We start from the raw sequence: 25,840 nt of genomic DNA, 5'->3' as shown, positions 1-25,840 counted from the left end.
GGGAGTGGAGGGGCAGGGGACAGGGACTTTCTGTCCCTTTTTTGCTCTTTGCCCCTGCAATAGGTTTGTCCCTCAGTGTCGCTGATCATCTGAAAAAGGGGTTCCCACTTCTCCATCCTGGAAGGGGGTCCAGGATGGAGCTGCTTTAATACCCTGCAGCCCCGAGGCAGTGCGATGCTCACGTTTCCCTCCCCAGCATGTCCCTTGTCCCCCTGGCACGGTGGCAGGGGGTGGCAGGGGGTGGCAGGCCAGCCAGAAGCCACCCATGGGGTCCGCCAGCCCTGCCGCCTTGCGTGCCGCTCGTCACATCACCCGCAGCTCGTGGCGCCGCTCCTGCCCAGCACGCAGGGCTGGTGCAGGATGGAGCGGCTGATGAATAAATCAATCCCCCCCGGTGCTGAGGCTGCAAAACGCGGCTGCAAACAGCTGAGCAGCGCTGGGGCCGCGGGCCTGATGGCTGGGGAGGTGTGGCTGCGGATCCCCCCCCGCGCAGCCCGCGGCCGAGCGGGCAGCTCTGATTGCCTCCCCCCATGTTTTATTTATCAACGTGCTCGATAGGCAGGCTCGTGTGCTCCGTCCCACGTTCCTCCCCGATGCTCCTGCCTGCAGATGGGAGCAGCAGTCGGAATAAGGACCGGGGGTGCCGCGGCTGCTCCCGGGTTTGGGGGCACCATCCCCTCTGCTTGCCACTGCGGGCGCTGGTGACCTGCCGTTGTCACCCTGCCACACGGCTGCCACTCAGCTGCCACCTCCATGCTGAGGAGCCCGCGTCCCTCCCTGCAAGCAGAAGGACAGCGCCGTGCCTCTGGCCTTTCCCCAGCACTTTGAAGGCTCAGCCAGGCTCTCGCTGTTTCCCCTGCGCTTTGCCAAGAGCGGCGGTGTCCCGCGGCCTGGGCTGACGTGAGCCACGGGAGGAGGCTGCTGTGACACCTTCCCATTAGAACCGTGGCCGTGCTCGCTGCTGGTGGCCCTGTCGCTGTCGGTGGCCCAGCCGTGGCCCCAGCTCGCTTCCCTCCATCGCCTCCAGCTGCCTGTGCCGGAGGAGAGGGAGCCGCAGGGTGTGCTGCTGCTGCCTCTGCTAATAAATAAGCCCCAGTAATGAGTTGGGCTCTGGCGGACGGGCAGGTAGGGCAATAATCCCCCGATTAAGTGGACGAGGCAGGCAGTTAAGTGCAGAAAAACCACAAATAAATAATAATCAGAATAATTTAGGAGCAGGGAGGAGCTGGTGGCTGGGTCCCTTAGCCTTTCCCCGGGCAGCAGGCAGGGCCAGGAGCACTCTGGGAAGTGTAGTCCTGCCTTCTCTGCCCACATCCTCCCCTGGCAGGATGAAAATCTCGTCTTTTCACCCCATTCCTGCCATTTGACCAAGGCTGGGTGTCCTGCGGGTGGCAGGGCAGCTGGCCCTGAGGATGGTGAGCAGGCTGGAAATCTCGCTGCCACCAGGCACCTTTGTGCGTGGGGACGAGAAGGGGCCTGTGGGGAGCCAGGGCAGGGGCTGAGCTCCCAAGGGTGGGCTGCCCACCGGGCCCCTTGGCAGAGGGTCCCTGGGGCTGTCTCCGTGCCACCAGGGTGGGAGCTCTGGCAATGGGATGGCTGCTTTGCCCGCTCTCCCCTGCCGTGCCTGAGTGCACATCGCTGCTCTCCTCCTCGGGTTGGAAACAGGGAGCCTGGGGGGGCTGCACGGTGGGGGCTGCACCCCGCAGGGCTGTGCTGGGTGCTGCCAGGGGGCGGGCTTCATCCCCACACCCCAGGCAGAAGCAGAACCCCCAGCGAGCCCCAGCACCTCTCCGGCACTATCGATCGCAGGCGCGGGCCGTGTGAGCCTCGCTGCTGAACTCGCAGGGCGATCAATAGTCGTTTGTCTCCCCAGCCTTCACCCTGCTAAGGGGAGCCACTGGCCTTGCCATTCCTCCTAGCAGGAGAAGCTGGCCAGGTGCTGTCCGGGGGGGGGCTCCCACTTTGCCTTTATCTATACCGGACCCTCAGCTCCAAAATTGCACGCTGGAGCATGGCAGTCGGGCATCGGGGAGCTGGTGGCTCTCCCACGACCACGGGGACAGCGATGCGGGGCCAACACCAGTCCCTGGCAGGGGACGTGGCTCCTTCCCGCAGCACGCAGCTGGGCTCCGGGGCAGCTGCAGCCGCTCCTAAGCAAACACTTTGGAGCAAAGTGCAGGAAACGTGCTCCCGCGGGGGGGGGGTTCACCTTGGTGGCAGCGTTGGTGCTGTGCAGGCGGTGCAGGGGGTGCTCAGCTCCACGGCTGGACGTGGGAGGGGACAGCCCGCGGTGCTGCCCTGCGCGCTGGCGATGCGCTGCGATGGATTGTTCCCCGTGCTGGCAGCAAGGGGGGACTCAAGACAGGCGTAATAATCCCCACGTGAAGTGTAAGAAAAGAAGCTATTTAAGTATTATCTCCTCAGGCCGGCGAGCGTGCAGCCAGGCCCTTATCAGGAGAGGGAAGGCAGATAAATCAGCTCTGCCCGTTAGGCAGATGAGTTCGGCGCGGCCCAAACCTTGTGGGAGAAGGTGCTGGGGAGAAAGTGGCCAAGTGTTTGGGGGTTTGGGAGAGCCGAGCCTGGCCCTACAGTGCTGGGACCCTCTGCTGTTAACCGGTTTTGGCAGGTGGGTGCGGAGATGCCGCCCTTTATGGCAGGCTACAGAAGATTGATGTGTTTGTGAAGCCAAACTCGAGAGTTTTTTGCCCTGAAACAGCGCGGGCACCTGCTCCGAATCCTAAGCAGCTCCTTGGGAGCCAGTTCCCCAGCACAAAGGGAAATAAATGGGGTGGGCACAGAGCGCTCAGCCCCCTCCCACGGCCTGGGGACCACTCTTGGGGGGTCACAGCAGAGAAATGAATGAGCAGAAGCCCCCCAAGGTGTCAGGCCCATGGCAACCTCATCCCCAGGGGATGCAGCAGTGACCTTTTTCTGCAGGTGGCTGCTGCCAGTGGGATGGTGAGGGAACACGTGCCAGCAGCAGCACAAGGTGTCCCCTGCATGGAGGGGGCACCCTCGGGGCTGCTCTGCCCCCAGTCCTGCTCCCCCAGACTGCACTCATGCCCCGGACCTGCACAAAGCCAGCCCCGACGCGCTGCCCCCGCAGAGCCCCCTGCCTGGCCCTGCCCAGCAAAGGGAAGAGATTTTCACCTCCTTTCATCCAGAAAACCACCCGCGAGAGAGGGACACAGTGGCTCGGGCTCGGAGCAGCGTCCCCATCCACCCGCACGCAGCCGGGCATGGCGATGTGCCGCGAGGGCAGAAGTCGCCGAGGCCGATACCAGCTCCTCGGGAAGCTCCGTAATCTCATTCCAGGAGCAAATCACATTCCCCGCAGCCAAGGACATGGTAGATTTTAATAAAAATGGTAATTCCCAGCAGACTGAGTCGGGAGCAGGGAGAGCAGTTGTTGCTTCCCCTTGCTGCTGCCAGGGGTGCGTGGCAGTGACGGGGGAGGCCGGGTGCTGGTGGGTGGCGGCGGGGCAGAGACGGTCCTGCCCCTGCAGAGCCTGGATTTTGGTGTTATCCAGCGTGGCCAGCGCTTGGAAAACCTCTGAGCCCCAAAAAAGAGGAGGGCAAGGCTTCTCCATCCTGCTGTGATGAGGATCTGAAGGATGCAGCTTTAAAAAGCCGGGCAGTGGGTGCAGAGCCCCAGCCCCTCGCACCCTGCAGGATCCGGCCTCTGCTCTCACCTGCCCGTGCCCTGCCCCGCTGCTCACCCCAGCAGCCTGGCCCCGAAAGCCAGAGCTCTTTGTTTGCGGTTTCCTAGGAGAGAAATCACATTAAAAAAATTAATTACACACCTGAAAACAAAATCTGGCTGCTCAAGTGCACATCAGGGATAAATGGTGTGCTCCAAATTAGACAATTTACAGCTTGGGTAAGTAATGAAGAAACCCATCCTGGCATGAAGGCGGAGGGGGAGAGTGAGCTTGGGGGCTGCTCGGGGCTTCCCTCCCTGCCCAACCAACCCCCCAGCCCCTGCATTTCTTTGGCCCCACTTTGCAACTCCTTGTGGGCCCAGCCTGGTAAGTCCGGCAGGGATTTGGGGTGAGTTTTAGTTTTTTTAGAGCAGTGAGCTCCCTTGCGAGCAGGTCTCAGCCCAGGGCCCCTGCAGGGATGGCAGGGATGGGGAATGGCCCCGGAGAAGGGGACAGATGGAGGGAAGGGACCCCCGGCCCAGACGGGCCCCCCGCAGCCCCCCGGCCCCCCCGGCCCATGCTGGCCCCTGCAGTCCTTCGCCGCGCGGTGCGTGGGAGGGCTGGCAAGGCGCTGCCGAGGAGCGGGCAGCTCTCCAAGCTTTCCAGCGAGAAGAAAATCATTTCTTTGCCTTATTTTTCCCCGTACGGCGTCCCAGCGCGTTCTGCGAGCGCAGGGATTTAAAGGGGCTGAGCGCTGGTGCCGCCGGCCCTGGGTTAGGGGCAGAGGGGAGGTTTGGTGTGGCTGGATTCGTGCCGTGGAGCTGAGCTGGGCTTTGTGCACGGGCTGGTGGCTGCGCCTGCATCCCGGTTTGCCCGCAGAGGGACCAGCTGTGGGGCTGTCATCCGGGCAGCACCCACCAGAGGTGAGGGGACACCCTGTAACCTCATGCCGCCCTGTCCCATAGGGCTTCCTGGTGCTGTGCAGGACCCACGGGGAGCTCAGGGCTCAGCAGCCCCCACGGAGATGCAGGGACCTTTCCCCTCCAGCCCCTCCAAGCTGCCGGCGAGGGGCAGGATCCCCCAAAACTCCCCAGGCTTCCAAAACGTGCCTGCGCCGGGTGGCACCGGCCTCCCCTCCCTGCTCAGCTCCCACCTCTGCTGGGGGCACGGGGGTGGCCCTGGGGGTCCCGGATTGGCACGAGCAAAGCAAACACCCTGCGTTAGCCCACTCTGCCCACGGCTGGAGCCCTGCAGCCCCCCCAAAAAGCTGCAGAGCCTCCCCTTCCCGACGCGGGAGGGAAACTGCCTCCACCTGCGGCAGGGCTCCTTCGGTCTGTGCCGCCGCGGCGCAGTGCAGCGCCGTTATCTCCGGTGCCTGGGAGCGGGGAGCAGATTAATATTCATCACCAGGGAGCGGAGCATATGGAATATGAATAATGCTAATTGTGCCTGTATAGATTTAGCGTAAGAAGCTCCCATGCATTAAGGAGGGAAGGAATTAGTCCTTCCCCAAACCGTTGCAGACTCATTAGCGGGGAGGGAACGCCTGACTGCATGCGGATTTCAGGAAGGGGATGAGGGTGAAACTTCTGTCCCGTGCCTGAGAGTGGAAGAGGCTCAGACGGGGGGGGCTGGGGATGCCCGATGGGTTCACGCACCCCCTGCCTCTGCCTGAGCACTCGAAACCTGAGTGATGAAGCAAACTTGGTCCCTGCAGGTACAGAAGAGCAAAAAGGAACCGCCTGCAGATGTTGCCACCTGCAGATGCTGCCACCAGGACCCCCCGAGCCTGGTTCACCAGGGTGTGGGCTCACAGGTCCCCAGAGCTGTCCCGGGGTTGTGGGCTGTGGTCCACAGCTGGCAGACGTGTTGGGCACCCCGGTGGCTGCCCCAGCCCCCAAGCAGAGCTCGGCAGGGCCGCAGGGAGGTGGCACGCAGCCATGCCCGGCGTGCAGGCGCGCAGACACGGCTAACGAGGCGCCGGGGACGAGGCGACTTCATGCCTTATCCATCCATCCCGCTCGCCTGCTAGGGATGGTGCTTTGTGCCCCGTTTTAATCGAATCAGCCCATGCAGCCCGGCGGCTTTGATAAGGTCAGGAGGAGAAGGCTCGGCTGTGCGGCTCAGCACGGGAGGCGGCAGGCTGGGGGCTGCGGGGACAGGGCCAGGCGAGCGTGTCCCCTCCTTATGGTGTCACCTCCGCCTCGGGGGACCCTGAGACTCCCCCGTGCCTGGCAGCAGGAGGTCCTGCTGGACAGGGAGCAGGGGTGAGGGACGATCACTTCATGCTTCTCCCCCAGCTTTCCTGGGCCGCCAGCTGCAACCTTCTCAGGCTTGACCACTGGCATCCTCCTCCCTTCCCCTCAGCATCACTGGGAATGTGGGATTCCTCTTCCTGCACTTTGATCTCTCCAATTTTTAGCTCATTCTGGCTGCCTTATAGGCACTAATCCCTCTGCAGGCATCGGAGAGAATCCACCTACACTTCATGCAGCAATCGCTTAAGACTTATTGTGTAAATAAAATCTCAAACACCAAATCCCTAATCCTGGGTGGCTGAGCCTCCGATACCCGTTCCCCCGGGTCCTGCCTGACAGAGCGTGGAAGAGGAGGAAGACCACTGCTGTGCTCACTTGCATCTTTGACCCCGGCCCAGATCAAACACCCACAGATGCTTTTAACCTTGGGCTTTTCCTTTCTCCCCGTCGGTCCACGGCGGCAAGCCCCGGCCCCCTCCCCGCTCCGCCGCATTTGTTCAGCTTAGGGGATCAAACCGGGTGACATTTGGAGGCAGGATATTTCAAATGCAAATTTTCCCCTCGACAGATAGTGGAATTTGCTCCCTCTTATGAAGGGAACCTCAGGGGAGAGCTCAGCGCCGCGGCCGGCCCGTGCTGAATGCCAAACCCAGCTTGGGCGGGAGGGGGGGGAGAGAAATCGCTGCCTCCCCCTCCAGCCGCCTCCAACCCCTGGTCCCAGCGCTCCTGGGCAAACACTTGTGAGATAATCGTCATCGCCACCGTGATGAGGAGGCGGCCGAATTTCCCCCAGCCACAGCTGGAGAGCGGCGAGGTAAGAGCCGTGGGGTCGGCAGGGAAACCTGCAGCTTTTCTGGGTGACAGGCAGGGAGGGAGACATCCCGGCGGCCGTCCCTCTAATCCCACAATCGATGGTTTCTTCCTCGGCGATCGGGGTGCTGCTGATATATTATCGTCCCTCTCTCTCTCTCCCAGCTCTGAAATTAAAGCTTTCACCACTTTTCTCGCTGCAGAGGAACAAACGTGTGTCTGGGAGAGAGATTTACACTTTGCTTTCCCTTTTGGAAACGGAGCGTGATTTTCCAGTGACTGCAGGCACGGGGCCTGTCCTGACGCATTGAGACAGGCTGGGGGGGAAGGAGCCCCCCCCGCCCCCCGGGCTGCCAGCAGCAAGCCTGCGAGGGCTGGGGACCCATGGGTGCCCTCATCTTACACCCCGCCCCCCCTTTCTGATCCCTGCCCAAGTGCAGGCTCCAGGCTCAGGTGATTCCCCCTTGGTGTGGCCATGTTTGAAAAACACCCCAAAATAGGCGAACCAGAGTATTATTGGGTAAAAACGGTCTGTTTTCTGCCAACCCCATCCAGGATGCAACTGCAAAAAAACCCAGCACATCTGTTTTCGGGGCTGGGAGGGTTTGGGGAGGCACAAGAAGCACAAAGCGGCCTGGGAGAGGAGCAGCCATGGTGGGGAGAGCCCTGGGGGTGTCCGTGGGGGGGTTCAGCAGCTCTGGGGCTGTGCATGGGCAAAAGGCAGCCAGCACACGCAGGCAGCAGGGGCTGCAGCAGGCTCGCTGGTCCCTTGCTTGCCCAGCAACAGTTCAGCCAAGAGGGAGAATGACAAGGAGGAGAAGTTCAGCTGCCTCTGTGCGCCCAGCGCCTGATCTCGGGAGCTTTTCCCGAGCTCCTGCACCGCTGGCAGAGGGCAGGCGGAGGGCCCTCTGCAAACAAAGATGCACCAAGCAATATCTGGAGCCTCGTAAATATATGCTGAGAGAGGAGGAAAAGGGATTTGAATTTCAACTTTGATGCATAATGTGCTTTCTGTAGAAGAAAACAGCCTTCTTGGCAGGGAGCGGGCAGCTTCCCACTAAATCTCCTGGAGGAGCACGTTGCCAGTTGCAGAGATAAAACCTCAATGAAACGCCGTCAGCTTCCCCACGGCTCAGCCAAACTCGCCTCTCCTCCGCACGCATGGGACGGGGATGCCGGGTGTGCACCCGCAGCCCTGCTGCCCCCCTGTGTTTTTTGGGGTGAGGGGGATGCCCTGTTCCACACAGCCACGGGCAGTGATGCCCCACGAGGGCACAACCACCCGGAGCGCTGCGGGGCAGCCCCTGCAGGGGCTGGTGGCTCTGCACGAGCACTTGGCTGCCTCTCGCTGCGTTTTTGGAGGCGGGCAGGGGCTTGGGGCAGGATCCAAGAGCTGATCCCACGTCCTGGCCAGCTCGGTGCTGCTGCCTCCTTCCCCTGCTTGGTCCCCAGGCAGGGCAGGGGCACCTGCTGAGGTCGCAGGGATATAAACAATGATTTATTTACATCTTTATTTGTTTAAGGCTTATAAATTGGGATGTTTTCTAGGCTTGGGGTTTGTAGACGTAAGCATCACTCGCGGTCAGGATGTCTCATCCCTGCCTGCCCCTCGCTCCCTGGAAGTGCCCTGGGGGCTCCTTCAGCTCAGGCTCCTCCAGCCTGCCCACCCTGTCTGAGCTGAGCACCAAGAGATGCTGGCAGGGCTCTGAGGGGAAACCAGCCCGTTAATTAAGAGCTTAATTACCCAATAACGAACGGTGGGCTTAGCTCAACCTTGAAACAGGCCGAGCAAGCGAGGCAAGCACAGAGCCCTGGGGGAGGGATGGCGGAGGGGGGGGCCAAGGGGATGCTCTGCTTGTGGAGCTATTTGCAGATCTATAAATGGAGAGAACAAAACCCCGTATGCCTGTCCCTATTGTCCCTGGGGTGTCCCCACATGCCCTCGCTGCCATCTTCCACGTGAGTCCCATCCTCCTGCTCACAGACATCCCTGTGCTGGCTCCCTGGGGCAGGGGGCTGCTGCCTGGCCAGGGCTTGTGGGGGCTGTGGGGTCCCCAGTCCTACTAAAACCACACGGTGACCACGGCAGTGGGATGGGGACCATGCACGGAGCCCAGGAATGAGTACAAACGACCCAAATGTAGGCTGGGATGTGGTACCAGCAGGAAAAACGTGGGCTGGGGACCATTTGTCCCTCTGCAGCGTGACATACCCCGGGGAAAGGGAGCCCTGTGCGCTGGGCACTGCTGCTGCTGTGGAGGGAGGGGACTTTGTGAGCTGGAAGGAGAGGAGGATTTCTTTGGCTTGGCTTGTTTTGCTGCAGAAAGGCGGTTTCAGCTCCGAGGGTAGGGGAAATGAAACAGAAAAATGCCTCCCATTAAGCAAAAAGGATCAAGAGCCCTGCATAATAGTGCTGTCTGCAGGGGCTTCTTGCTTGGGATTTGCATCCAGCCCGGCCTCGTGCCAGCGCCTGGAGGGAGCCGTGGCACAGAGGACACATGTGCTGCTGCAGGACACCTGCCCTGGGGTGGGGACAGCCACAGATGCCACCCACCCCACAGCCACGGGCAGCACCTTTGTGTCACCCTGCCTGCACCTGCACAGGGACCCAGCCCTGGGCAGGACGCGGCTGCAGGCGTTCCTTGGGGATGCTCCATCCTCCTCCTTCAGTGTCAGTTTTGCTAAAAGCCCCGGGGAGAAGTGGGGGGGGGGGGGGGGGGGGGGGGAAGAAAAACATTCACCCCAGAGCTTTCTTGTAAATCCACCCTCTGAGAAATTAATTACCAGCGCTGTGTTTAATCAGCATCAGTCCCGCGTGCCTCGGGCCGGAGGGCGGTGTGACACCAACCCTGGGGCTAGCAGGGCCTGAGCCAAGGGTGGTTTTTTGGGGGGATGCTCCGGGTGGGAGGGCGACGTGGGGGGGGGTTGGCGACTGCTGGCACCGCTGCCCTGTGAGGGTGGGCGATGCCCTGCGTGGGGACACGTTTCTGTCCTGCTTGTGCCCTCTAGTGGCTTTGTCCCCGCTCCGGTCCCACGGCCACATCCCCAGTGTCACGGCCACCCTCCCGGTGACACGGCCACGCTCCTGGGGCCACGAAGCCGAGGTGGCCGGGCTCAGCCTGTCCCCGTGCCACTGGCACAGCCACCAGTGGCATTTACACCCAGTAGGGAAACGCCAGGAGAAAACGGCTTGGGTCAGCCCCGGGGGTCCCCAGTGGTCCTCTCCTTTCCCATTGCTTTCAGGCTGGAAGGGAGGAGTGCTCCTTGGTTTCAAGGTGTTTGGGTTTGGAAGTGTCATTCTTGACACCTTGGGGATGGACCCCAAAGCCCTTCTGGAGGCTTGAGACCCCAGAGCCAAAACTGCTGGGTGAGTGACCCCTAAATGCATTTTATTGAAGAAAATCAAACCTTGGGATTTCTAAAACAAAGTTTCTCATTCTTCTGGCTGCCTGGGGCTGTTTGCCACCTTTCCATCTCCTCTGTGCTTAATCACGTGGCAGCCTGAAAAAATGCCAACACACTTTTTCCTTATTCTACTGATGTTTCTCTTTTATCGAAAAGAAATAAAAACGCTCCTTTGCCTCCGGCCCGCGGCAGCCACTGCTTCTCAGCAGCGCCCTGGGAGGGGGACGCTGCAGAGCCCTGCAGCAGCTCCTGCCCCCCGTGTGCCTCCCCCTCCCCACGACTCCTCTCTGTGGGGTTTGGCCCCTGCCCAGGGCCGTGGCAAGGACGTGGTGGGAGCAGGGCGAGTGCGGGCTCCCATGTCCCCACGGGGACAAGGGGGTGGAGGTGTCCCCATGCACTTGGCTAGCAGGGCAATAGTTCTTATCTGAGAAAGCAGGTGTTGTTTAGCAGCTTCCTAAGCCTTTTCTCCCAGAATTGCTGCTTGTAGAGAGAATTTAATTCCCTTTTGTCACCTGTGTAGGGGAGAACGAAACCATGTGCCACCTGGAGAAGTTTTCTGATGCTGCCCCCTTAGGGCACCAGGACCGGGATGAGCTGGCACCAGTAAAGCCACGGCAGTGGATGGGATCAGACGGTGATGGATGCGGGGACCTGGAGCATCAGTCTCACCCTGTCCGTGCTGGCACAGCTCTAGCCCATCCCCATGGCATCGGGCTGGTCCGTGCACCGAGTGGTGCCAGGCACTGGGGCAGCAGCACCGCAGCCAGCCACTGCCACAGATGTTCTGCATTTTGGATTTCTCCCCCTTCCAGCCTTGTTAGTACTGAAATTAAAAAGTGTTTGCGAATCGGTGGCTGTTCTCCAGGACCCTAATTAGCAAATCTCTTCATGCCCCCAGGGCTGCAATCTAATAATCAAAAAAAAAAAACCAACAAAAACACCAAAACCCAACAACCCCAAACAAGCCCCAAACCTTGTTTGATGGATCGGGAGTGCTACTGAAACAGTCGGGAGTGGCTCTTCCTGCTTAGTATGGTAATTAAACACTTCAATTGCAATTATTTTTGCAATTAAGTAAGTCTCTAATTGTTATCATAGGTGGCAGGGGTTTGGGCGCGTGTGTTTGCCAGTCCTTCCTCCCTGGGCTGAGTGAAGTGGGGGTGCTGTGGGGCCTGCTCCTGGCTGCTCTGCCTGCAGGAGGTGAGTCCTCTGCGTGCTGGGCTGCTTTCTGCTGGCACCCCGACATCTCCCCTGCTGGGGATGCTCTCCCCTGGCTCTCCCAAGGGGGTCACAGCTCCCTGTCCCCAGGGAGGAGCGGGGAGGGGACAAAGCCTGCTTGGCCGTCACCTTGATGCAGATTTTTCTCTGCATGGTGCCGCCACTCTGGTGGGGCTCAGCGCTCCCTGGACCCCTCTGAGCCAGACTGGGCTGAGTGTTGGGGGGCTGCAGCCCTTCCCCGAGCCCTCCTTGCTCTCTGCAAGCCGTTTGCTTGTTGCTATCGCTAATTGCAGAGGTGCAAGTGGGAGGTGGGTGCTGGCCCGCAGGGGGATCGAGGTGGAGCATCCCCGGGGGGGATGGGGGGCTGGGGGGCTTCGTCCCGACCTGGGACCCCTTCGAGAAAGCCTCGGGGCCCGGCCGGGAGCGGGGCCGGGCTGCCCCCGGCCGCAAGCAGGGGGAGCTCCGAGCCTGCGCTGCCGCCGGGTCCGGTCCCCGGGGCGGGGAGGGGGGGCCCCGGAGCTGCAGCACCGCCCCCGGCGGGCCGGGCCCGGGGTCCCCCGTCCCCCACTTCCCACCGGCTCTAGGACCAGCTGGGATCATTTGGCCGGTGCTGCCCACCCCGGTGCTGCCCTCCCGGTGCTGCGTGCGCCCAGCGGAGGGATGGGGATGGATGGGACAGGGGGGTCCCAGGGGGTGGGGAGGCTCTTCTGGCCCGAAGAAATCAACCACCTCACTTTCCCTCCGAGTTAAATAGTTTTTTATATCGCTGATTTCTGCCCAGGCTCAGTCGCAGACATCCTGACTTCGCAGTCTTAGTGTTGAGCTATCGGGGAGTGCAGAGCCCGGCTGCTCGGCGGCTCCCCGTGGTGCGGGGGGCTCTGGGACCCCTCTCCTTGTGGTGGGGCTGGGGGTGTGAAGCTGGCAGGGAGAGCGGTGACAGCCCCAACAGTGTCAAAACCTCCCCCCGAGGTGGGACACAAGTTTCCCCCCGCGAGGATGCTGTGGGTCTGGGTGTCCCGTGCTCCTGGCTGTCAGCAGCCACCACGGTGGCCCTTCTGCCACGTCACCTACCCCTCTGAGGGATGGATGTGGCCCTTAGGGCACCACGGCTGTGGCCAAAACCCCTTTTCCCCACTCTCTGCCCTCCCTGCCCGACCCTCTCCATGCCAGCCCTGCTGGGTCACGCGCTGGTTCTCAGGCACCGCTGCCTGCTGGTGGGGGGCTCCATGCTGGAGGTGTCATGGCCCTGCCGGTGCAGGGAGAGGCTCTTCTGCAGCTCTTCTCGTGGCTCTTCAAACACACCATCCTCCCGGGAAGAAACTGTGGCAGGCAGAGGCCTCCTCGGCGGTGTTTGGGGAGGGAGCAAGTGCCACGTGCTAGTGCAGGGATCCTGCAGGGGAACAGAAGGGGGTTCAAAGGATTTGCAGGGTGCAGGTGGTTCCCCTGTTCCATTTTCCTGCTCCCCAGCCTAAGGGAGGCTGCATTAAGCACGCTCTGCGGCTGGGAGGGATGCGGCGTGGTGCTGTGAGGATGCTCTCAGAGGAGCATGGCTGTACACCAAGTGCTGCTGGTGGGGCAGGGCTCAGCAGGCTCACGTTGCCCAGGTCACATCATCTGACGTCCTGCTGAGAAGCAGAGCTTTGCTTTGTGGCTTTCTCTGCCTGCTCTTCCCCTCTGCGTGGGCCAGCCGGCAGCGGCTGGATTGTCACCTCTGCAAATAACTGGGTCAAAGCGACCCTGAAGGTGTCCTGGTGTGAGCGGTGCTCTGCTCCTGGGTGCTGCCTCCCCCTGACTTTGCAGGTGGGTGCTGTGGGGTTTCACATGGCTCCTGCTGGGGACCCTTTCCGATGGGTCCCCAACACGGGGTGACATTTCCTGTCTCCACCCCCGTGTCACAGAGAGGAAATCTGTGGCCACACCAGGACCTCAGATCTGCAAACCTCTCCCTAGATTGACATTGCTTCACTCTGCTGATTGGGCTGGTGATGTCGTGAGGGAAGCTGGTGTTTTGCCTCTGCCTCATGGAAAGTGAACGTCGTTCGGAAGGTGTGTGTGGCACGGAGGGAAGGCATGAAGCAGTAAAACAGGAATTGGTTTCCCCTCTGCCCCCGGTGGCTCAGGGCTCACACTGCTCCCTGCCTTGGGCAGGGGCTGGGGACAGCGGTGATGTGACTCGGGGAGCTGTGACCTGCTGCTGAGCCGTGCTGGCACCCCCATGTCACATCCAGGGACCCCCACCCCAGTGGGGAGCCATGCACGGGGCCATCAGCATGACCTTGGCTCGGGTCAGTAGTTCTCGGCGCGCAGCAGAGACGTGCTCACCCAGCCTGCAGCATGCAGGTGACTTATTTTTTGCCCCCAGGGCACGGTCAATACAGGAGAACCCATGTTATCAGCACGCAGTGTTTGAGGGAGAGTGTGAAGGTCGGGGTGTCCTTGCCTGGTCCTTCCTGAGAAGGGCTGCACCGAGTGGCTCTGGGGAGCTCGGAGGCATCCCCACATGTGGTGGCGAATGACCACGTCCAGCTTGGCACTGCTGGGGAAAGTGGCAATGCCTGGCATCAGCTCCCCGCCTCGGGTGCCTGGTGAGAGTCCATGCAAAAGCTGCCTGTGATTCGTGTGGTGCTGGTGCAGGCTTGCATGAAAATGAAGCGTGCTGGAAGCCTGCAGCCTGAGCGCGGCTGCCTCTGCAGCACACGGAGGCAGCTCCCCGGCAGCCTGCAGGGACGAGGGGAGCTGGCATCCCGAGGTCATTACAGAATGGCTCTGTGCCCCCACACCTCCAGGGAAGCTGGGGGATGAGGGGGGGACAGCTCTGGCCACCTCCCCTGGGCTTGGGAGCAAATGCTGCTGGAGGTCACAGGAGTGAGGCTGCGCCTCTGGTGGCCCCCCTCTCTGCCCCACATGCCGTCAGGATGGGATGGCTGGTCCTGGGAGAACGCAGCGGGTGCCCCTTCCAGGACCTCCAGCCCCGTACTCACCCTGTAGCCCTTGCCTCTGCCGTCGAGTCTCTCCCTGAGGACAGTCCAGCTTTGTCCTTTCAGCCTTGCAGGATGCTGGAGGAGGGCAGCCAGGAGCAGAGGCTGGGAGACGTGTGTCTGAGGGCAGCAGGCTGGCTGAGACTCACGGCAAGGCTTTGGCACTGGAAAGGTTGAAATTGCACGTGAAGACATAAAGAACAGAGGGAGAACAGATGGGTCGGTGCCAGCCTGGATGAGCCTGCGGGCTCCTGGCTTTGCTATGCATCCACCAGGCGCTGCCTGCCTGGGATCTGTCCTGCTCTGCCCCTGGAAATGGCAGCCCGGGGCAGGACGTGGTGGCTGGGGCAGGTCCTTTTCCATGGAACTGGCTCCTCTGCTTTCCTTTACAGGGTTTACGTTAGTTCCTTCCCTGGTCAGTGCACGGTGGGAAGCAGCTGTGTTCCCTCACAGCCCTGCATGCTCCCTCCCACCTGGTCCTGACCCACAGAAACCTCTGCACCGCAGTGGCTGTGGTGTGCCTGGGGCCTCTCGTTTTCCAGGGAAGCGATGGGGCTGGCCCCCGTCCCTGTTCCTGACACCCCTGAGACTGCCTGCATTTTTCCAAGATTCCCACTATTGTTCTCTGGTCTCGTCTTTGTGCCTCATAACAGGAAAGAAGTTTGTTACGAAGGGCAGCATTTCAAAATCCTCTGCCCTGAATAACCACATGTGGCTGTTCTGATCTCTGCTGTCATTTGGAGAGGCTTATGGGGCTGTGAAATGATTCATGTTGGCCTTTTCTCTTAATGTCTCTAGAGGAGAGGAGCCAGTTCAGGGTGAAATTGGCTGGTCAGGGAGCTCCTGAGGCCACTGGGAAGCCCTGGTGGACCCCGGCCGCCTGCCAGCAGCAGGACGAGCACCCGGTGTTGGTGGTGTTGGCTTTGGGGGAATGGGCTGGAGGGCCCCACGCAGCCCTTGGTGCATCACTTCCAGGCAGATGAGTAAAAGCAATAGAGAAAGTAAAAGCAGTAACCGATCATTCAGCCCTTGAGCTACCTTTTATCTGATCGTGAGCAGAAACCACAGCAGTGATGCTGGGTAGTATGGAAAAGAGCTTTCTGGATTTAGAAAGGTCAAGAAACACCCCTGTGCTTGGGTCTTCCCCCCTCCCTTTGCCACAGTGCCTGGGTCTTGCTTGTGAGCACCGCTGCAGCGCTGGCTGCCACTCACCCACTTCCCTCGAAGTCCTGCTCCCGTGGGAGCAAGCCCAGATGGGAAAGAGATCTCCTTGTCCCGCTGGAAGGGGACGGGAGCTGCTCTTTCTCATGGGTCTCGTTCAGATCTACTTGAGTGTTAGGAAAGGGCCCAATCTGCACCGCTGAGCAAGTCGCGGGGCCTGATCCAGCCCTCGCTGGGGCTGCCCTGACCCTGTATGGGCTGCTGGAGGTGTCTTCTGGTGTCCCCTTGGGTTTCTGGCCATGACTTCTGAGCAGGAACCAGCTGGTGTTTTGCATTGCAAGAGATGCTCAGTTAATAGCTAAAACCCCAGCCGGTGCTGTGCAGGAGCAGTGCAGGTCTCCTTCCACCATTACCTGCTCTCAGCGCAGTGGTGCTGGCTGGCCTCGCTGCCCAGCACCACATCTGCCAACCTCCGAGGTGCTCCTGCACTTGGTGGGATGGGGTCCTGGCGGGATGAACCCCCTGGGTGGTTGTTCTCTTGCTAATTGCTTTCCCTGCCACTCTTCTGTCTCTCTGTGGCTTACCAAGTCCTCCTCTTGCAGAGCCCCAGTGCACGAGCTCTCAGTTTGGGGAGCTGCGCTTTTTGTTTGTGTAAACAGCACAGCCCTTTTGGTATGTCTGCAGAAACACCGCTACCACGCCAGGTGCATGTTTTGATATACACCTGCAACCGTGTTTGCTAAATATTGTCCCCCTCCACTCGTTATTATTGACTTGGAAAGTGAAGAAGAGTTGCAGTTTGCATTTGTTCCGGCTCCTCCATCCCGCTGTGTCTCCTGGGGCAGCCTCCCCTGCCCCCAGCCACCCTTCCACCTCAGGTCAAGCCAAGTCTGGGCATGCAGGGGAAGTGTGGTGGGGGATGAGGCTCTCGGGTGGCTCTGTCCTCTGCCTCACCTCCTCATGTTCTCCTTCCCATGGTTTCGGAGCCTGTTTTGGGGACGGAACCAAGGGCACGTGCACGAGCACAGCTTCTCTGCGGGCACGTTGAGGACAGGGAGTGAAAGGACAGCTTATCTGCAGGATGGAAAGTTTCTGGGCTATCGGGGAATTATCAGGTGCTGCCTAGAGGTTAGATTAAAGCCTGGGAGCAGCAGCTTGCATGGCAGCAGACTGCACGTGTCTCTGCTCTCCTTATGCTCAGGGGGGCGAAGGAGGTGTGGGCTGACCCCTTGGGGATGTGGGCACCCAGGCAGCAGATGGGTGCCATGGAGCACACCCACATCGCGCCCATCTATCTCCCTGACTGCACCCTGCAAGGTTGTGCCCCAGGGTTGGGCTCGGGGTGGTGCTGGGGGAATTTTTTGGCTTCAGTTTTGGGTGGTTGTTTGTATTCTTAAAACTGTTGCCAAGCTAATTTTGGTTATTCTTGCTTCTTTCCAGAGATGGGAATGGAACTTGCTGTTGGCTGAGCTCGCTGCTGATGCTGACCCAGAGCCGCGATGCTGGGGCGCGTGTTGGAGCTGAGAGGGGAACCCGCAGAGCCCGGATGGGGACCCAGAACTCTGCTCCTGCAGGGACTCGCAGCGTGACCACAGGTGCCCTGACACTCTGCGCCCTGGGGACAACACCCCCTTGTCCCCACTGTGACAGGCAGTGACATTTCCAGAGTATCCCCGGCCGTGCCAGCCACCTGCCCCCAAAAGCAGGGCATGGCCAGCTTCTGGGAGCACCTGTAAATAACAGCTACGCCCCCGTGTTGTGTTAGCAAATTCTGATGGTAAAATTGTCCCCATTACCCACAGAAGCCAGGGATGCTTTGTGATCACAGTGGGGCCCAGCCACCTGGTGTAGCTGAACCTGTGCCGTCAGCACAGAGGGAGGCAGGGCCCCCACTGGTGCTGCTGAATTTCTGCTGGGTTGTAAAAAGCAAGGGGTGCCTGGGCAAGGACCTGCTGCTGGGGCATCCAGCTCGGTGCTTAACGGTTTTCTGGCTAAATGAAGGTCTAGACAATGAGGTGCCTACCCCTGCCCTCCTCCCGGGGACAGACTGAGCACCAGGGTGCTGCAGGTGAGAAGGCTCTTACCTCTGGAGGGCTCCGTCATCCAGCAAGGTCCCCTTCCCGTTCCTCATCTCCAGCTTCAGGCTTTTCTCCTCCTGGTTGTCGGGGCCCTGCCTGCAGTTCCTGCCCCTGGGCCGCCCCTTCTGGAGGGGTGGCAGGCGGGAGCTCCTGGGTCCCCCCGTCCTCCAGCAGTGCAGCAAGTGCTGGTAGGCCACCCGAAAATCCCTGTTGAGCGTGCCATAGAGGATGGGGTTCAGTGCTGAGTTGGCGTAGCCCAGCCAGAGGACGATGGACATGGGCGCTCCTTTGACACTGCTGTCCCCCCACACCCCTCGGTACGTGAACACTGTGAAATAGGGGAACCAGCACACCACGAAGGCACCCAGCACCACCGCCAACGTCACGGTGGCTTTGTGCTCCTTCACCATGGGTGGCATGGGGCTGTTGCTGCTGCAGCACCACGTGTGGTTAATCCTCTTGGCTTGCTCCCTCGCTATCTTGAATATCCGGTAGTAGGTGACGCACATGATGACCAGGGGGATGTAGAAGGTGAGCAGGGCGTCCACCAGCCCGTAGATAGAGTTAACCTCCAGATTGCACTCCTTGGTGCAGTTGGGGGTGGTGTTCTGCACTGCTGTCCCGTTGGTGTTCCAGCCCAGGTGGATGGGTAGGAAGGAGACCATCAAGGAAACCGTCCAAATAATGACCAAGCCCACAGCCACCCGGGAAGGGGTGACCACCTGCCTGTAGCGCAGCGGGGTGGTGACAGCGAAGTAGCGGTCCAGGCTGATCATGAAGAGGTTGAGGATGGAGGCCGTGCACAGCATGACATCCAGGCTGGAGTAGATGTTGCACAGGGTGCTGCCGAAGGGCCACTCGCTGGTGAGCTCGTAGAAGGCGGAGAAGGGCAGCACCAGGAGGGCCAGCAGCAGGTCGGTGATGGCCAAGGAGACGATGATGCAGTTGGTCAGGCTGCGGAGCCGGCGGTCGAGGGTGACGGCCAGGCAGACGATGATGTTGCCGCAGAGGGTGAACACGATGAGGATGGTGAGGAAGGAGCCGACCAGCAGCTGCAGGGTGAAGTTCATGGGTTTTGTAGGGCTTGTGACGTTGTTACACGGATCCATGGTGCAATCGCATGGATGGAGCGGTCCTGCTCTCACCGGCTCTGTGGGTGCTTGGAGTGAGCCTCTACCAGGCAGCCCTAGAGCCCTTTTGCAAACCAATTTTGGGCCTGCAGTGACTTGGAGAACACTGCAGTCATCTTCACATGTTCAGCCTTGTCTGCTGGGAGTGTCATGGTCTAGGAAAGCTATGGCCCTGCAACTTGCTGGTGTGAACTGGCTCATCTGGTGCTGGAGCTGATCCCCTGCAGCAGCTACTGGTGGATCTCAGCTGCTCCCTTCACCTCTCCTCGGTGAGGTTGGGTCCCACGGGGTCTCACACCTGCCTCATTGTGTGCTTGGACTGGAGACGGTGGCTGGTGGTGCTCTGCAGGGACAGAGCTTCACTGCTTCTTGAGGACAACCTGCAAAGAAAGCACCAAGTAAGGGCAATGGTCCCTTGAGCTGCCCATCACCAGCCCCTCCAGAACTGGGGCATCTGTGCCTCCCTGGGTGCTCCAGCACATTTAGACCCAAACCAGGGAGTCCCTCGGCAGCTGGGGACACCGGTCCCTGCCCAGCCCCGGGGTACCCACGTCATGTAGCGATGGTGAGCAAAGTGCAGGGGTTTCAGAGGAAATGAGTGCCTACAGGCTGGTGATAAAAAGGGGGCCAGGAAGAAAAGAGGAAAGAGTTTTCCTGAGAAAGCAGTGCGCTTCAATTATGCAACCTGGTGAAATTAGTCATTGCTGCATGATTTATGAATCTCCACACCTGATCTGTCCCCATAAATGGGCTTTGAACAGTCCCGTGCCTCGTGTTGGTCCCTGCTGTCACCAGCCACGCTGGCTCAAGCAGCCAGGAGCACAGATCCCTGCTCTGCTCCATCTGGGGTCCCGGGGGAGCAGGGAGCCCCTCTGAGTGATCCAACACCCTGGCAGGAGCTGGCTGGGGGGGCTCTGCCAGCTCCATCGGCCGCCCCTGATGGCGGCTGAAACAGCCAAGGGCTTCAGGGAGTGCTTGCATGAAGCTGCTCCTGCTGTGGGGCAGGGGTTCAGAGTGGGGAGCAGCCCTTGCAGACTTGCATTTTATGATTACTTTCTGCCTGGATATAAATAACAAAAAGTTTTTTTTTCTCCAAAGGCAGAAACCACACAAACCTCTAACCTGCACAAGGGCTTTCAGCAACCCGTTAGGGTGCTCTCCAGGACCTTGTCGCTCTAGGTTCACAGGGCTCCCAGCTCTTGGCTGATGGCAAGCAGCGAGTGTGTCGGGAAGGGGCTCAGAGGAAAAACCGAAACACTGCAGGGATGAGCAAGAGGGGCTGGGAGCAGGCTGGGGAGGAAGGGGCTGGTTCTCTGCAGGGTGCAGAGATGGGGCAAAGTGAAGAAACTCCAGGAGAGAAGAAGGTCCTGGGAGAGGCCACAGATGAGATTATAACACACTCACTTGTCAAGAAAAAGATAATGGCATGGAGTGGGCTGGGCTGCTCTTCAATTGATGTGTGCCTTTGACTCAAGGTTAAAGGCAAGCGAGCCAAGGCAGGGAGCATCTGGGAGTGAGTGCCAGGGTAAATAAGTGCTGATTGCTGGGAGCCACGTGGGAATCGGAGGTGACATCCGCAGCCCTGCTGCTCCAAAGGGAATTGGGAGTGAGTGTGAAGTGATGAACCGGCCCGTGGGATGCCTCCTGCTGTGTGGAGCAAGGCCGTTGCCAGACAGGGGGTCCCGGGAATTTGGGTGCCGGGGGGGAAGCCCGCCGGGAGCTGGATGCGGTGCTTTCAGCTGCGGTGGCGGCGTGTAGAGCGTTTCCTCGCCTCTTGCTGCAGCACGGGCTCTCTCCGCAGAAAGCCCTTTGTTCGTGCACAAAGGGAGCGGGGAAGGAGCTGAGCGCTGCCGGCTTGCTGACGGCAGCCAGGAGAACAGGTTGTTCACAGAGAAGGGTATTTCCAAGTGAAAAGGATGTTTTTTCATTACTCCTAACGCACTGGAAATGGCAGGATAAATTATAGGGGGAGTAGCAGGCTTAGAAAATGCTGTGGGTGGATTACTGCCTCCTACGTGGCTGCTCCACCGCACACCAACAGCCCACTCCTGCTGCTGGCTCACAGGGGCCCAGCTGGGGCTGTGCTGGTGGCTCAGCACCCACCGTGGGGCAAGGGCTCTGCTGCTTTCCCGGTGGCTGGGGCCATCCTGGCTGTGGGCCAGGGAACCTGGTTTTGCTGCCCGAGACCCTCATGTCATGGTCTGCTCCTTCACCCGTGTTTCAAATCCCCCTGTGCAGGCAGCTCTGCTGATCCTGCAGACCGGGTCAGGGACAGTTTTGTTTTTTATTGCTTCTCTGATTAGCTCGGGGTGAGAAGCAGGCACTTTATTTTTCTTGGGCAGGGAGTAGGAACTGTTTCCGAGTGTGATATGGAGCTGCTGAGCCACGGGGGGTGGAGCATCCCATCCCTGCGGAGCTGCCAGAAGCCTTTGCTCCTCCACAGGCTGGGACAGGACTCATGGGGCAGATGCAGGATGCAGCACCTTGGGCTGGGTCCTGGCACGGTGCTTGAAAGGCAAAACCTGAGCTGGGGAGGAGGGTGGAAGACCTGCACAGCTCCCGGGGAGAAGTGCCCAGCTCGGGGTGTTCTCCTGCAGCACCGTCCCACTGCCACTCTGTCTGCTTGGCTTCATCTAACACGCGGGTCCTCAGTTCCCGTTGTATTTCAGCAGGGTGAATTTATGTCCTCCCCGATGTACGCCCAGAGCGGCTGTTTCCCATGGCAGCCCTTCTAGCAATGGGCTGCATAAATCACACCCTGCCAGCCCTGTCTCATCGGGCAGGTTTTACACCTACCTGACTGTCCCCATTACCATGGCCTGGATGTGTTCTTGGACAAAAGTCTCCCTCCAGCCAGCGAGGGAGCAGAGTAGGGCATCGCTGCTGGTTGTCCCTGTAGTGCCTTTCCCAGCGGTGCTGGGGCTCTGATGGATGCTATCACTGCTGTGAGACCTGGCCAGGCTGCAGCCATTTTCCTACAGACATCCCGGGGATCCCTAAAAGCCTGGTACTTCTCCTGTGCTATTTTGGCTGCTCAGAGCAGTGATTTTTACTTAGCCCCTAAGTGTATGAACTTGTGCCAGCCCGTTTTGTTTCTGTTGATCTTTGGATCCTTTGGTTCTTCTCCTGTAGCACTTCAAGTCCCCTGTCTGGTTCAAAAGTTCTCCCAAGCATCTCACTAGTGCATTTTCTTGAAGGACTTCCATTTTCTGAGCCAAGACCACTAAGGATAACCATTAAATAAATTTCATCTCTAGACTAATGTTTAAGGAACTCTGTTAACAGCCTTCTCCGGAGCACTACTGATCCTCCCGTTGCAACGTCCTACCACCTTCCCCATTAGCCAATTTAACCTTCTCACAGTTCTGGTAGTAACTCCTGTCTCCTGCCCGAAAGGTAATTTTGTGCTCTGTGGAAGCCCATGTATGACTGACCCACTGCACTTAAAATATAAATTATCTCCTCCGGGGAGGAGGCTGTGATTTTATCTATGGGAAATTCCTCTTGTACTTTCCCTTCTTCTGCTCCCCCTGCCATTCATCTCAGCATCCCTTCCTTTGGTGTTGTTTGTTCTAGCTCTTTGTGCACTTTTGCAGTGAGGCTAATGGGACAGCATCGGTAATATGTTTGCTGCTCTCCATTCATGTGGTTCTACTTCTGCCTTAAAAGGTTCATTGCAAATCTGTTAAAAGCAGATAGATGGGCAGGAGGGAATGCTTGGCGAGTGCCTGGGCGTGGCAGCTTGTTCTCAGGAGTGTTTCCAGGTCCCCAGACCCGAAAAGTCCCTGCCTTCTGTGTCGGACTGCGTCCGAGCAGAGCGCTGGCACAAGTCACTTAGGAGCAAAGCAAATTCCCTGGCCCCACAGAGCTCACAGCAAGGCGTCATGGCTATTTCCAGAATGGTGCTCAAGTGTTTAATCAAGAGATTAAACATCTGGGTATACTGAGAGGCGCTTCTGGCAGGGCTGCGTGGCAGGGCGGGGGGGATTTCTGCTGGGTTAAAGAGGATGTTTGAGGTTTGGTGGCAGGGAGCAGGCAGGGCTGGGAGCTGCCAAAGGGCTGTTCCCACCCTGTGCTGGAGCCGTGAGCCTGTCTCACAAATGGAGGAGACCCAAATTCCCCAGAAGTGGGGCTCGAAGGCGAGGTGATGGTGCCGCGGAAGCCAGCTTGCCCTGCTGTCTGTGGGGGCTCACTGAGGGTGTGGGGGTTGTTTCTGGTTTATGTCTGAGCACCCTTTTGGAAGGGCTGTGCTCCTCCCAACGCCCACACCTGTGGTTTTGCCCCTGGAACATCCCTGGCCCCCTTATTTCCATCTCCCCCTGCCCTCCGTGCGCCCACGCTCTGATAGGCACACGCCGGCAGTCACAGCCTCGGCTTTGGCTGGGCCCCTTTGCAGCCCCTCTGCACCCCTGGGGCTGGGGGGCATACACAGGGGTCCCACCTGGCAGCACCCCCAGCACTTTTATCCCTGCTCCTCAGTTCCCTCTGCTGCCTGTTGCTCTCTCTGCCCTGTCCCAGCCTGAAACCTGACCGATGCACAGCAGCACTTGCTGCCTACAGTGTGAGCAGAGGGGCTGGGGAGACAGGACACGATCCCCCTCCCCACCACAGTTGCCAGCCCTCTGTCCTGCTCCCCTGCAGGGCAGGGGCTCTGTGGGTGAGGGTGTTCGGGCCCTCTGAATGTAGAAAGCACCAAGGGTTATGCGGAAATGGGCAGAGAGCAGGCAGCACTTGAAAAGTTTGCTCTGTGGTGACTGCAGGACAGGGGTGAAACTGAAAACAAGGGTGCCAGGCTCCTGGACATGCTTCTAGCTGCACAAGTCACGGCAGAGATCCCACATCCAGCTTGCTGCCCTGAACCCACGGCTGGGTTGGGGTCCCGGGGACAACCCCCCCCTCCTGTGCCTGTGAACCAGTCTTAACCAGCGCTTAAGACTGGCTTAAGTGCAAGAAGTTGGTTTAGGAGCAAACCTCGTGGGGAGGCTGCTGGGGCAAGATGCTTCGCTCCTGCAGGTGCTGAGGCAGGGCAGAGCACTGCCTCTGCACCCTGGGAATGCTGCACCCACGACCCCTCTCTAGCCCCGATAGTTTTCGTTTTGTTGGTTCCCACCAGCAAAAGTCCCCAAACTGCCCTCTGCTCGGGGCAGTGTGAGGGGACAGCACGAAGGTGAGGAGTGACACCGCCCTCACGCTCCGAGCCAAGCGGCCCCACATGGGGTGCCTGGCACACCCCGACCCACCGACCCCTCTGAGTTCTCACCTAGAAAGCCATTCACCAGCATAACAACCAAGAGGAAAAAGAAGCAGGCAAAGCTTTACCTGGGAACAGTGCTGGTTTCCCGCAGCCCCTGGAACAGGTGGGAGCCCCAAGTTTCCCCCGGCGTGTGTGGCTCAGTTTGTGCGGGGAGCAGCGCGTGTGCGAGCCGGGGCTGCCTGCTGCCCTCCCTCCTCCTCCTCGCCTACCAATATCTAGGCAGCGCGCTGACTGCAACATGAGTCAGATCACAAGGGGGTGGGATCAGAGCCTTGAACTCAGACGTCAAGGTTATCATCCGGCAAAATTTGAAATGCTGAAAGGAGCCGTGCTCTGGGCATGCGGCGTGCGGGGGCTCCCCTGGGCTGTGCCAGGCGCAGTGAGGGGCTGGGTGCCCACTGACGCCCCTCGAGCTGCCCCGTGCTGCAGGCAGGAGCTTGCTTGTTGCTGGAGGTCTGATGCCGTGGGTCTTGGTGCAGAACTGTTTTTGCATTTGGTGTGAGCCCCCAAACGCATACCAGCCTGAAGCTTGGGCATCTGAGGTGCTTCAGAGGCTGCAGGGCTCTCTGGCTGAGGGGTGTCAGAGATGCCAAGGCTCTCTGGTTGCATGGGGAAGAGAGAAGGAAAAAGGGGCAGAAATCTGCAGACTTACTCAAGGGAGCATGAGGAGCCCATGTTGCCATGCCAGTGCCTGACAGAGGCTCCAAGAGTGTGGCCAGCAGCAGGGATGCTCCCAGCTGGGTGCTGCCCTCGGGGCTGCACCAAACTGGCAGAAACTGTCCCCTGCATGTGCCACCTGGGGGGCAGCAGGGGGCATGCCAAGTGACAAACAGGCAGTGGCAGCCTTTCCTGCTTCTCATATCTTTCTTTTATGGGTTTCAAAGCCTTGTGCAAATATTAACTGCTGGGACAGCTGTGCAAGGAGCTACTTCCCCTTTCAGCTCTTCCCCTAGGGCTGGGCTAGCAGCAGAGCTCTCTGGCCAAGCCTGGCCATCCCGATGGCTCCATGTGGCTGGGGAGAACAATGCCGACCACTTCCGTGCACCCCAGCAAATAGCCGGGGACTGATGTGTCTCACTGTGGGCAGGATGAGGCCCTGGGCTCCCCAGGCTGTATGGAGTTGGATCCGGCTCCTCCACCAGCCAGGCTGCAATGCCCCAGTGCCAAAAACGTCCCTGCCTCAACCCCAGCCGAAGAGGGACACCGGCAGCCCTGGTGCTCACAGCAAAACGCCTCTGATGTGTTTATCTCTGCAGTCCCAAGCACAGATCTGTCTTTAATAAGCTGGTGGTCTGCTGGAGCCCAGAGTTTTCCTGATGAGCGCCAGCGCTGTAGTTCAGCAGGGATGCAGAGCGGCTGCTGCATGGTGCGGAGAGAACCCTCCTGCAAAACAAGATTGAAATCCGCTGAGGAATGCTCCTCAGCCGAAGTCGCTAGGGTATTGACTTCTTCTGTTCTTTGGCTGTGCTCTAGGAGGGATTTTTTTTGGTCTGGAAGTCTCAGGCTGTGAAGTGCCTTGTGGGAATAAAGGGCTCTGGCTATTGGGTCAGGACCCCCCAGCTCCCTCACCCTGATCCCTCCCAGTGCAAAGTCCCTGCTGCCTGGGGAGCAGGAAAGCCACACCAGCTGGGAGCTGGGTGTGCACCATCTTCCCTCAGGGAGCCGGGAGGATCCAAACCCTCCTGAAGCTCCGTCAGCCCCATGGGCTGCAGCAGGAGGCTGTGTGCAGGATGCTGGCGGGGCCGTCTGAGCCCGTGGCTGAGCCCCCGCTGCTGTGCTGCTGGTGGCACCGGGGCTTGCCAAGAGCACGCAGACATTGGAGAAACTCATGGACTGGGACTGAGAGCCCCAAATGGGCTGTGCAGAGCTGTGGCGTGAGTAATGGGTCAGGAAATGAAGAGGTTTTC

General features: G+C 59.7%; 1 protein-coding gene across 2 annotated transcripts; it reads right to left on the bottom strand.

Moving 5' to 3' along the window:
• Positions 1-12,073: 12,073 nt before the first annotated feature.
• Positions 12,074-24,185, bottom strand: HRH2 (histamine receptor H2). 2 transcript variants are annotated; one of them, XM_050713591.1, is made up of 3 exons: positions 23,999-24,185; positions 17,556-19,059; positions 12,074-14,474 (listed from the first exon to the last, which is right to left on the bottom strand). In XM_050713591.1, exons 2-3 carry the CDS (start codon positions 18,656-18,658, stop codon positions 14,456-14,458), a joined length of 1,122 nt encoding a protein of 373 aa, XP_050569548.1. In that variant the 5' UTR covers positions 18,659-19,059; positions 23,999-24,185; the 3' UTR covers positions 12,074-14,455. The 2 variants fall into 2 exon arrangements, with proteins under 2 accessions (XP_050569548.1, XP_035415506.2); XM_035559613.2 differs by having other exon boundaries at positions 12,076-12,722; positions 23,999-24,146.
• Between the last annotated feature and the right edge of the window lie 1,655 nt (positions 24,186-25,840).

The sequence above is a fragment of the Cygnus atratus genome, chromosome 14 (assembly GCF_013377495.2).
Source record: "Cygnus atratus isolate AKBS03 ecotype Queensland, Australia chromosome 14, CAtr_DNAZoo_HiC_assembly, whole genome shotgun sequence".
NCBI lineage: Eukaryota > Metazoa > Chordata > Aves > Anseriformes > Anatidae > Cygnus > Cygnus atratus.
The sequence above is the reverse complement of the archived record's forward strand: the minus strand, read 5'-3'. Positions and strand labels throughout refer to the sequence as shown.

Excerpts from the sequence above, each read along its gene's own strand:
- HRH2 (XM_035559613.2), bottom strand. The coding sequence starts at position 18,658 with ATGGATCCGTGTAACAACGTCACAAGCCCTACAAAACCCATGAACTTC. Across the intron at positions 12,723-17,555 it reads GATGACGGAGCCCTCCAGAG|GATCCCTGCACTAGCACGTG; the intron begins GTAAGAGCCTTC and ends GTTCCCCTGCAG.